The sequence below is a fragment of the Lycium ferocissimum genome, chromosome 10, assembly GCF_029784015.1.
Source record: "Lycium ferocissimum isolate CSIRO_LF1 chromosome 10, AGI_CSIRO_Lferr_CH_V1, whole genome shotgun sequence".
Classification (NCBI taxonomy): Eukaryota; Viridiplantae; Streptophyta; class Magnoliopsida; order Solanales; family Solanaceae; genus Lycium; species Lycium ferocissimum.
In genome coordinates this window covers 35,651,264-35,663,896 of record NC_081351.1, presented here as the reverse complement: position 1 = coordinate 35,663,896, position 12,633 = coordinate 35,651,264, and the positions used below count along the sequence as shown (strand labels likewise).

The following is a 12,633-nucleotide window of genomic DNA, read 5'->3' as shown; positions in this document are numbered from 1 at the left end:
CAGATCTAGCATATAGTGGAAGCTTAATGTACCGAGCTGCCCATTTTTCTTTTTAGTATATTCAAACAACCAAATATTCTACGCAAAAACTAGAAACCAAACACAACTTCAAAAGATTCCACATAAAGTGAAAAAAATACATTTGATTTGGGCAAACGCCAACTTATTCCTATTTTCACACTATACGCCTTATTTTAGTTTCCTTTTTCAATTTGCCCCTTAGCTTTCTCTCTCTTTCTTAAAACTTTAAAAAATCCCCTAAATTCTCGATCTGAAAATAAAATTCTCTTCCGGGTCAGAATCTTCTCTCTTCCACTGACTTTATTGCTTCTTCAAACGCCACTTTCCTCTCTCTCAATTTCTCCAAAATCCCCTAATTATTTTTGTAATTTTGTTGATCTGCTGATTGATTTAAGTGTGCATGCAAAGTTTGATCTTTGTGTAATTGTGTGTGTTGTTGGTGAATTTTGCTAACATCGTGATCGGGTCGGGTTAGAGAACTCTATGAATTTGGAAGAATTAGGGTTTGGATGTGATTTGCTGTTGTTTGAGGGTTTGCGTAAATGCTCGTGGGAGGGGATCTAGGGTTTCTATCGAGCTTAGTGGTGGCGGCTTTTGTGGCGGTTTTCGGACCGGTTTTAGGGTTTGTGGTTCGCCGGAAATGGCGGCGTTCGGTGGCCAGGAGGGAGGAGATCAAGAGGCTTTTGGTTTTGGCTTCAGAGGAGGCAGCTAGGGTTGAGGTACAAGCCGCTCAAGAATATGGTTACGGTTACGGTTATGGATATAGTAATAGTTATGATGATTCTCTGAAAGAGGATGATGACGTGGCATCAACAACAACAACAACAATATCGTCATCAACATCAACAACGACTACTTCAACATCATATTCTGGTGGTTCAAGGCAATTGCAGTACCAATGTGCGGTTTGTTCTTCTCCAACATCTACTCGGTGCAAGCAATGTAAAGCAGTTCGCTACTGGTATGATATAATCGAAAGTTTATATCTTCTTTTCTTAAACTATTTGATTAAGGCATAGTCATGTTGGTACACTTTCTTTAGAGAAATTACAACAACAACATAGCCAGTGTAATCCCACAAGTGGGGTCTAGGGAGGGTAGGATGTACGCAGACCGTACCCCTACTTTTGTGAGGTAGAGAGGCTGTTTCTGTTAGACCGTCGGCTTAAAATTAAAAATAAGACAGCAAACAGCAAGATCCATAACAAATGCAGCAACAGCAAGGAATACACATTGAAAATACGAAACTATGTTAGATTAGCAAACATGGATAGTGAAGATTCATATAGCCTATCCACCTAGCTTGGGGTTTAAGCATAGCCTTTGTTGTTGTTGTTTATGTTGAAACTAGATCATTGATAGACTTGGTGGTATTGGATGTGGATTTTAGATGAACTATTTACTAAAAGTTGCAACCTTTACCAACATGTGTTGTGGTGGGATGGTTGGGATCCCTCCATCCTTAACCAGAGGTCTCGGGTTCGAGTCCTTGGGAATGGAAAAAATTCTGTTGGGAGCACCGCCCCCATAAATGGGCCCTGTAGTGTGCGATCCGGATTTAGTCGGGGTTGCACACTGGGTGGGAAACCCAAAAAAAAAAAAGAGTTGCAACCTTGTGGAAGGGGTTTTCAACCGTTCATCCTTTTTAGTTCTGGTAATATCAAGAAGAAAAGAGACATCTGATGAAAAAGGACGCCTTTTGCAGTTGGTGACGTAATTTCAGTTTTACCATTGGTCTGCAGTTCTTCTAATGAAGACTTTCCTGTGTTATGCACTAGAATTAAATGGGAACAAATGAGCTGCTTATGGTATATGGTAACTGGTGACCATTTTGTGACATTGCATAAAATGAGCCAATGAAAGTTTTTTTCCTCTGTGACTGACTGCTATTGAATCTCCTACTTAGACAATACCAAGATAGTGGCATATTGCTGTTCATTCTGATTCATCTTTATACATTAATGGTTAACTAGTATGGGCGAAATTTACCAAGAAATAAATGCTTTTTTTTTTTTTTTTTTTTTTTTTTTTTTTTTTTTTTGTGATGGGCGGAAGAATCATTGCTGGTCTAGAATTGAAAAATATTTTTCTTTCAGATCTTTTGTTTCCTCATCCCTCTCCTTATTATTAGATGAATTACCACAAGAACTAACTTAAGATCGAAGATATCATTTGTCTATCTTCATGCTGCATCGTGAAATTTATCGGTATAGGCGGATTAATATGTATCAGTGGAGCAAAGCTTAATCTAGGCTCATTGCGAGTTGGAGTAATCCTCTCAGTGTCAGGTCAATTTACAAGAATGTTGAATTGAATATGCTGATTTTTTAAACATAAAAGGGCTGACAAAAGGTTTCAATACTTTTTCTAGTTTTCTCAGCTTTTGCTACCCTTATATGGGGTTTTGCTCTAATCTCATCCATGTGCACAATGGAGTTGATCCTATTTTATGCCATGTAGGGAAGTGGTTTTTTTTTTTTTTTTTTTTTTTTTTTTTTTGAAACTGGTAAATTGTATTCCTCAGCATTTAGGATATGCTGGAGACCATCAAAAAGATTTAAACTGAAGACAGAAAGAGTAAAAGAAATACTTACATTGATCTTAATAAATCTACAAACTGATCTATATCTTCTAATCCTATTTCTTTACACCAAAAGTAGAAGGATACTATACAATTCCATTTGACTTTCTGAATGGAATTGGATCTATCTTCAAAACACCTTTCATTCCTTTCTTTCCAAATAGTCCACCAAATACAATGAGGGATCATCCTCCACCATTTTTTCTCGCTCTTGCTGCCTCCTCTTCTCATCCAACAAGTTAGTAAACCTGCAGTATGCTCAGGCATAGTCCAGTTAGACTCTGTCAGGTTGAAGAACAAAGACCACAGCTGTGCTGTGAATTTGCATTGAAGAAAAAGATGGTTGTTGGTTTCATTTGTTTCATTGCAAAGATAACATTGGGAAACTATGATGCGTCCCTTTCTCCTCAATACTTCATGTGTTAAACAAGCTCTCTTTGCCACCAGCCAAGTGAAACATTTCACCTTGGTTGGGGCTGGACACTTCCATATTTTGATCCAAAATTTTGACTGCTCCCCATTCTGCACCATGTACTCCTTTTTGTAAACCCTGTTTACAGTGAATTGCCCATCAATATTGTGTCTCCATCTCAAAGTGTCTGGATCAGAGGTAGTGCCATGAAAATTCCCAATTCTATTCAACAGACTAACCACCCTTTCCACCTCCCAGTCATTCAAAAATCTTCTAAAAGTTAAGCCCCATCCCTGAGCACTCCAAACTTCATGTATAGTGACCTCCGGCTTGTCACTTAAAATGAATAGATCTGGATAAACTTCCATAAGAGGGACTTGTTCATTCCAAGCATCTTTCCAGAACTTTGCTTTTGTCCCATCTCCTACTTTCATCTACAAGTTCCTTTCCAGCTTTGGCCAAAGAGCTCTTATTGTTTTGCAGACTCCAACACCATAAGCACCATTACTCACATTAGTACACCATGGATTGAGTTCCCCAAATTTGCATTTAATAACCTCCTTCCACAGTGCATTTTCCTCACTATTGTACCTCCATAGCCATTTCATCAATAAGCTATTGTTTTGTGATCTCAAGTTTCTAATGCCCAAACCATCCCTCTCTTTCCCCTGCATTGCTATCTGCCATTTCACCAAGTTGTAACCTTTGCCCTCTCTATTCCCATGCCACAAGAACTCCCTTCTGAGTCTATTCAGAATTTTCTGTATATTGGAAGGTAAAGGGAACAAGGACATAACATAAGTAGGCAAAGAATCTAGGACAGAGTTGATAAGAGTCAACCTTCCTCCCAGAGATAAATATTGAGCCTTCCACCTAGCCAGTTTTTTTTTTCTGTTTTACCAGAGGTCATTTGTTAAGGCTCTTTGATATTGCAGTGGCTAGCCTTCCTTTTGAATTTATTGACCAACTTTTAATAATAGTGCTTACAGTAAGTTAGTGATAAGAGTTCCCTGTTCAAATTAGTTAGTAATAATAGTAGAAACCTAAAGCACCCATTTCATGTTTAGGTTCCAACTTCATAAGTTGAGATATATACATCCCATTTAAGACGGATTTATGTAAATGCCTTTAACACGATTATGAGATGGAAAAAGAATACAGTTGCAGGATGAGATTAGAGAGGACAGACATCATTTAAATTTGAGTCATTTCATGGGTTTGGACTTTAGAACTTAAAATATATAGAGAGCTAAAGTGTATCCTACTAAATTTGGAAGGGAGGAGGTATCAGATGTGGATCTCGCCTCTTACCCTTGTGTTTGTTGGTTCATAGACCTCTTGCTTCTCCATGAATGATTATTATGGTCTCAAGATTTCTTTCTCTTTTGTAACTTAAGTCTTCCCTTAGTATCCCAGCATCTGTATCCGTACTTCTCCCAGTAGTCCTAAGCACCCGAGTCCATGTAACATAGGTCCCAACACTTGAGAATGCTTCATGTGGGATAATTCCTGCATTTTTTTCTTCTTTGGTCTGTTTAGGTGCTTTTTTTGGGTTGGGCGGTGGAGGCAGATATTGTTTCTACAATTGAGAAGACAATTTTTGGATGAGCATCTATGTTGATGCTTATGATGGTGTTGATAGATTTGTTCTTTATTGGTTTCGAGAAATAAATTTGTTGAAAGAGGTTATGCTGACATTTCTTGCATTATTAGTACTATATGCTCAGGAGTTATTACCTTTCTTGGGGAAAAAAAATAGTACCATATGCTCAAGATACCGCTTGCATATTAGATGTCTTGTCTCTTTTCTGATAGCTATCAACATTAATTTTCTTGAAGCTTTAAACCCTCATATCTACGTCTCTAATACTCCTATATTTTGTACTCATGTCAGCTCTGGCAAATGTCAAATCCTTCATTGGAGACAAGGTCACAAAGATGAATGCCGTCCGGTTAGCAACTTGGATCACCGCAATGATGTTGAGGCGAAATCTCATCTGAAGGCATATAAGCAGGAACCAAATGGTAGTCATCTTAAGAGCACTGAGGTTCAAGGGAGACATTCTTCAGAATCAGGCGATGCTTCCCCAGAAGATGCTGCACTTTTGAGATCCAAACACTCTGCAACATCTGATGGAAAGCATGCCACAGTTGGACAGAGTCTGACAGAAACAAAAAGTCCCAATTTGAACTCCAGTTTCGTGCTTAACTCATCTTCATGTGAACATTTGGACCTCTCTACTTCAAGTGAATCTTCTGTTGATCATTCTGCTTCTGATTCAAATGACTCTGATGCTTCTGACAGTCATAGGTCTGCTGTTATTGATACAGTTAAAATTCAGACGAGTCATTCCAAAGTAGGCAGATTTAAGCCATCCTACACAGAGCAACCCCAACTGGTATGCATTGCAGATAATGATTCCACGTCTGGCAAATATAATCGCACCAAGCCTAGCATTCATGGGGAGGCTCGATCTAAATATTCGACTTCAACAAGTTCAAGTATTGATAACTCCAGTGAATCATCATTGACAGCTGCTACACCCTCATCTGGTTTTTGGGAAGGAGCAGTTCCTTATACTAGATCTAGGATTGGGTCACTTGATAATATTGCAAATTCTCCTTCCAGAAATGCTTGCGACATCAAGATTTCAGATTCTCAATCAACTTCATGTCGGCCCCCTCAAATTGCTAGACCTCTTATTGCTGGGTTAGGCGAACAAGGATCGAACTCAAAAAAGAATCTGGAAAATCCAAATCCAATTATAGTGGAAGTGCGGAAACCAGTCAATCGAGCTGAATCAGGATTTGAAGTTAAAGACGAGACAGAAAGTAGGAGATCATCAGCTTCGCGGTCTGTAACTTTGAATCAGCTTGATGTGCATGACTCCCGTGCTAAATGCACATTGTCCTCCGAGGAAGCTAGATGCTCCTCATCTAGTGCTTCTGGTAATTTAAAGAATCATGATGGGTTAAAAGTTAGTAGGCTGCCGTCCTCAAGCCCCAGCAAGTCATATCGTGGTGTTGAAGGCTCGACCAATGTTTTACAAATGCCAAAAGATAGACAAAAGGAATCTTCTCCTGCCAAAGTTTCTGGTAATATCTCTTCTAGCAATGGGAGGCATGATATTCAAAATGTGAAGACAGCAAAGGTTGATAGTACTCAAGTGGCTAGTGCCTGTTCTGCAGAGTCTAGTGTTCCTTTACCAAATGCAAGGAATGGCTTGAAGTCAGTTTTGACATTTGTTGACCAGCTTAGGGGTTCAAAGACGACGCGGCTCAATTCTCCAGGGGATGGGTGTGAGGTCATCGGAAGATATGATAACAAGGTATGCCTTTCTAGCTTATCTGTGATTTTCACCTGTAATGCAACATAAGGTTATAGAATACTGTATTCATCAGATATGTTTCTTTTCAGGGTCTTTTTCCATATGAAAGTTTTGTGAAGCTTCATAACTGGAAGAATGAATTGCGTCCATTTGGCCTTGTAAATTGTGGTAACAGGTATGTGGCATGAGATTGAGCTGGTTTTACTATGTAATCTAGAAAGCCAAAATGTGCCTCGTGTAACTTTCTTATCCACGTGTTTTGAATTAAGGGATGTGGATTTTGTTTCGTTACATTCTGATTTCAAGTAGTTATATCATTTGTTGAAGTCCCTGAACATGCATTCCCTTCTAAGAGAGACTTTCTCAGCCATTGGTTGTTCAATCAACCAAGAAATTTGGTGATTTACTGGGAGGTACAAGATATATTATGGCTAATTTTTATTTTGTATTGATTGTTATTTTAATGGTTCTTATTACGAGTAACACTTTACATGATGATTGACAGTGTGACGTTCAATGGCCTTCTCTGTTGAGATAATTATTGCGTAAATTTATGAAATGATTTTTTTTGATGAGTAATGTGAAGTTTTATGAAATTAATTGGCAGGAGAACTTTAGGGGATCAAGATTATTTTTTTGTGATTGCATGAAATGAATTGGTAAACATATGTTGGAATCAACAGACAAATTCCTAAGTTGAAGAGTCCTTTGTTGCAAATATCTGCTTAGTGCAGTTAGCTTTGGGCTTTCAACTAATAACTCAACGTGGTGTTGTTCCAAAAGGGAGAATGTTGTGGGCCAAAAAATAGACCTGGAATTTATAATGTCTTAAGTCCTCCTTAAACACGGAGATCAATTGGCTTCAATGAATATAACATTGCGAAAAGACGAGAAGGGAATCAGATATTAATTGACTTCTTTAGGGGCTCTTGTCAAGATTTAATGGCCGAATATTCAGATTTCTTGCTGTCCTATTTTCCTATAAGGTCTGCGTACACTTCACCCTCCCCAGACCCCACATTGTGGGATTCCACTGGGTATGTTGTTGTTGTTGTTGCTCCCCAGTTTGTCTCAAAGAAGATGAAAATTCTAAGTCTGTTGCTGTTATGTGGCTGGCTATTCCCTCGTGACCGCAATCTATGTGTAGGAGATTCATCAAAATCTCAAAATATGTGTATCTCTTCATGCCTAATTTTTTCTTTCTGCATTGTGCTGCAGCTGCTACGCTAATGCTGTCCTTCAGTGTCTGGCATTTACTCCACCGCTAACATCCTATTTTCTTCAAGGGCTCCACTCTAAAACATGTATGTCCACTTTTGTTTGTTAGATTTATTTGAAAAATAAATCCTTTTTAAACCCTAAATGAAATTAAACTCACAAGCTTTCCCGCTCTGTATATGCTATCAGGTGAAAAGAAAGGATGGTGCTTCACGTGCGAATTCGAACGTCTAGTTCTAAAAGCAAAGGATGGGATCTCTCCCCTATCTCCTAGTAGTATAATTTCCCACCTTGAAAGCATCGGGAGCAATCTTGGTAATGGTAGAGAAGAAGATGCACATGAATTTCTTAGGTATGTTTTCTGTATTTGGGGAGCCTGTAAATTTGCAAGTATCTCTTGGATTTCTAAGTTAGTTTATGACTGTGTTCCAAACTTAATAGGTATGTTATCGACACAATGCAATCCATTTGCTTGAAGGAAGCTGGGGTTACTGCACCTGGCTCTTTCGAAGAAGAAACGAGTCTCGTGGGGCTTACATTTGGGGGCTATCTTCGTTCAAAGGTAACTGCTATCTTTTAATAGTTGTTAAATGTAAGCTCCATATCTCTTGAGAAACTTCTATACTGATTTCTGAAAATTCATCTGGAAGATTGAGTGCATGAGATGCGGGGGCAAATCTGAGAGGCAAGAGAGAATGATGGATCTTACTGTTGAAATAGACGGAGATATAGGCACCTTGGAGGAAGCTTTAAAACAATTTACTCACACGGAGACTCTAGATGGTGAAAACAAGTACCGATGTGGCAGGTTAGATCCGACTGTCTCATACTTCTTTATTTATTGTGTTTTAAGGTTAAAATGAATCTGTGTTTCCTTTTGCTGCTTAACAAATCCTCACAGTACCCTTCACCCACCCGACCCTCTACCCCAGCCAAAAGAGGGAGAAAAAGACCCAAGAAACAATTGTGTAAAGGAGGTACAAAAATTTTAGCCTGCAAGTCCTGAGAAGCAACTGGAATATGTTACCCTCCATCTCTTTTACTCCATATTTCATTTGGGGGTTAACTGGGTTGATTAAAATTTCATTGAATTGTTTCTTTGTTTCTGCCCATTTTGGAAAATATGATGCTATACCCAAATCCTTCCATCTCTCTCTAGAGACAAATGATTATAATATTATAAGGTCTGCTGATTTAGCTTTGACAATTTCTGACTAATTGTAGAGTACCACATCTTCACTTCTAAAATATCCAGTAGTGGCAACTTGTCAGGTTATGAACAGATTGTTTTGACTTTTGTGTATGCGTGCCATTTTCATTGGAATGCTGAAGTAAAATAGATTTGGAGCACATTTTCCAAATACCATTTTGTTGTATCTTTCAGATGTAAATCATATGAGAAGGCCAAGAAAAAGTTGAAAGTGCTGGAGGCTCCTAATGTCCTGACTATTGCCTTAAAGAGATTTCAGGTACTGTTTTGAATGAAGTTTTGTCTCCTTCAGTTTTGATATTTGATCCAAGGAAATGTTTCCTCGTATCTTCGTTTTGTTGCCAATTGCTCATGGTCTGTAGTTTTGCAGTCAGGTAAATTTGGCAAGCTGAACAAGACAATTAAATTCCCAGAGATTCTGAACCTGGCACCATATATGAGTGGGACAAGTGATAAGTCACCAGTTTACCAGCTTTATGGAGTCGTGGTTCACCTGGATGTAATGAATGCTGCATTTTCTGGTCACTATGTGTGTTATGTGAGGAACTTCCAGAATAAGTGGTACAAAGTTGATGATAGTTCGGTATGTCACCCTTTGGAGCTTGTATACTTAAAATTCACATTTTAAAGCTTATGTTTTACGGATCTCCTTTCATCTTCTGAATTTTTCGTATGGCTTGGATAGCTTATTTCTCACTTCTGGGCTTTTGGGTATTGGTAAGTTTATGAGGAATTAGGCATTTGTTATGACAAAGTAGTTGACCCTTTATACCTGGAACTACTAGAAGTGCATCGGATGTGCATTAGTGAGTTCTATGATGCTGGAGAACAGTGACACTCCATTTCCCTCGACTCTGCTTCATGCATTGTTGTCACACAGCTTGATGTTTTTGTCATGATGTTTCTGAGGTTTTGATATGGTCTGTCATCTTTGTAGGTAAGATCTGTGGAACTTGAAAGAGTCTTATCGAAGGGAGCATACATGCTTCTCTATTCACGGTAAAATTATTGACGTGTCTCCTAGTTGAGGCATTTATTCTTCTATCCCTACTGGTTGTAGCTGATATTTTTCTTTGTTTTTAAGGTGCTCGCCACGGGCCCCCAGAATAATGAGGAGTTTGACAATTCCTCGCGATCCAAGGAGATCAAAGCAATTGACTTGTAAATCAAGATCCCATACAAGAAGTCCATGGGACTCTTCTCATGGCGATTCAGCTGCTCAAACTTGCAACGAATGTTCTTATCCTAGTCATACAAGTGTCAGGCCGAGTAGGTCAATATTTGAGGATGACTCTTCGAGTGAACAATCGTCTTTCTTCTCCGAGCATGGTTCTTGCAGCACAGACAGCACTAACAGGGATTCAATGAGCACGGATGACTTAAATATTGATATATTTGGGGAGTCTGGAAGCAGTTGGAGTTATCCCATGAGGAGTTCATCTGATTCTGACACATCATCTTCCTCATCTTCTCCTTCCCCTCTGTACTCGAGGCATTCACCCCTTGCTGATTTGGACCGTTATGCTTCTGCGCACGAAGAGACCACTTGCAGTTACAGCGGCAATGCAGAAGCAGTTGGGGATGGTCAGGGTTTTTGGACAGGGTTACCTGATCGGATCGGTTATGCTGCGGTTCCTGAAAGCAATGGAAGGACACCTTCTCTCTGTCCCAACTCAACTAAGCATTGTAGAAAAGTAGTTAGTAGTCATAGTAGTAGTAAGACCGACTCCAGTAGATTAGGTCGGGTTAACCCATGTGACAAGTCGAAATCTCCTGTAACTTGTAGAGATCGATGAGGGAAGGTGCCCTCGTGGACATCGTATTATAAAGTATTTTTGTATTCTAGAGGGAGGGAAATAAAGAGTTGGGGAGGCAGGGGTTTAGGGAGTGGTTGTATGTATAATATACATTGGCTTTTGGCTGTGTTCAAAACAAGGAAGGGGCCATAATTTTGTCACTCTCTTCCCCTTAATATAATCTATGCCCATTTCCTGCAGTTGGATTTCCACTTGGATTATTTGCACTGTTTGGCCTTATCTTAGGCGACGCTTTAAATTTTATCCCCGTCAGCCAAGTTATTTAGGGCACGTCTGGTTATCAGATGTAAACTTAGTATAAACATATATTCTCAGAAATCAACTACATGCATATAGACTTGAAATATAAGATTTGGAAAAGGTTCAAATATGTCATTGAACTATCAGAAAAGGCTTATTCATGCCACTCGATAATAGTTTGGTTAAAAAATGCCACTGTTGTTACCTTTACCAAAAAAAAAAGCTACCGCTGTTATCATTTTGGGTCATATATGTCATTATTCATTAACAGAACTCTTCTACTACTAGATTTTTTCACGTGGCATCATCTAAATCCTTCATTTTACGAGTGGCATATATGAGTCATTTCGTAGTTCAGTGGTATATTTGAGCCTTTTTCCAATTTCGATATAAACCTCTATCTTTTCTAATTTTATGTAACAAGCTTATAAGGACAAATCTTTCCCTTATATTAATAATATTATTATTTTACATGGAAAAGCTATGCTCTCTCTTATTCTACATCCTTCACAATTTTTACATACTTTATGGCTCTTTAAAAAAATAAAATAATAACACATAAAATTTATTTAAGAATAAAAGAGACATATTTAAAAGAGAGTACACTAATGAGGTGTAAATGTGTATGCAAAGTTACATATGAGTAAAATTTTGGGTGTTAATAGTGGTGGGGAGAAGGCTCAAATATGTCACACTACTTTTCTTACTCATCCGTACCTCATAAGTGCACTCTCTTTTATACCAGTCTTTTTTGTTTGCTTAAACAAATTTTATGTGTTTTTTAAATAATTTTAAAGCACATAAAATTGTGAATGATGCAGAATAGAATTAGATTCATAATCCAATTAATTAAGAGAGCATAATTTTTTCATGCAAAATAATAAACTTATTAATATAAGTGTCCTCGTAAGCTTTTAAATAAAATATGAAAAGATTGAGGTTTATATAGGAATTGGGAAAAGGCTCAAATATGTCACTGAACTACGAAATGGCTTATATATGCCACTCGTAAGATGAAGGGTTTAGATAATGCCACGTGGCAAAATCTGATAGTAGCAGAGTTCTGTTAGTGAGTAATGACATATATGACCCAAAATGGTTATGGCAGTGGCATATTTGAACCCAATTATTAGCGAGTGAAATGAATAAGTCTTTTCTAATAGTTCGATGACATATTTGAGCTTAATAGTTCTTGTTCAAAGTTTTCAACTTGTGAGGACGATCATTACACATAGAGCTAGGGCCTAAGGGTTCGTTTGGTTGTTGATTATGGAGTGAGTTATTTATGCATTAAAGCTAAAATAGTTATATCATGTTTGGTAGATTTTTAGTTGCTTTGTATCAAATTAAACACACCAAATATGTGTTTTGTTATCCTTTTATAATATCACGTAAATAAAATTGATATAAATCTATTAGTTAATACGTATCACTTATGCAGGTTGAAAAATGAAATAACTAATATATGAATAATTAAAAGCTGCATAACTAAATATTGTGTAAATAATATTTGCATAACTAATCCGTGTATTATTAATACATGCATAACTTAATCTAAACTAACAACCACTAAGTGAGGAGTGAAATTGTCAAATGGAAGAACGCATGGGAGGAGGTCCAGTTCAACTTCAACCACTTTGGTTCAGCTCACATAGACAATTTTTGTATTAGGGCCCCACAAAGCAAGTAGACATGTAGTACATGATTTTTGACTTGAGGGACCAAGGTAATGGATAGGAAGAGAAAAAACAAACAACTTGACTGAGCATTAGTAATGTCCACCTACACACTGTACTTTGGTTATG

The 12,633-nt window shown here is 38.0% G+C and overlaps 1 protein-coding gene across 1 annotated transcript; it reads left to right on the top strand.

Annotated features, from left to right (window-relative positions):
* Nucleotides 1-207: 207 nt before the first annotated feature.
* On the top strand, nt 208-10,767 carry LOC132033629 (ubiquitin carboxyl-terminal hydrolase 17). Its single transcript, XM_059423651.1, has 11 exons — nt 208-982; nt 4,909-6,343; nt 6,433-6,518; nt 7,562-7,647; nt 7,751-7,913; nt 8,003-8,123; nt 8,212-8,369; nt 8,946-9,030; nt 9,142-9,354; nt 9,709-9,770; nt 9,856-10,767. The coding sequence occupies exons 1-11, from the start codon at nt 564-566 to the stop codon at nt 10,565-10,567; spliced, it is 3,540 nt and encodes a 1,179-aa protein (XP_059279634.1). The 5' UTR covers nt 208-563; the 3' UTR covers nt 10,568-10,767.
* Nucleotides 10,768-12,633: the final 1,866 nt, after the last annotated feature.

What these genes read in the sequence shown, in the direction of transcription:
- LOC132033629 (XM_059423651.1), top strand. Translation starts at nt 564, where the DNA reads ATGCTCGTGGGAGGGGATCTAGGGTTTCTATCGAGCTTAGTGGTGGCG. An exon ending in CTTGTAAATTGTGGTAACAG is followed by an intron (nt 6,519 to 7,561) that starts GTATGTGGCATG and finishes ATTGTGCTGCAG; the next exon opens with CTGCTACGCTAATGCTGTCC. An exon ending in TACATGCTTCTCTATTCACG is followed by an intron (nt 9,771 to 9,855) that starts GTAAAATTATTG and finishes TTTGTTTTTAAG; the next exon opens with GTGCTCGCCACGGGCCCCCA.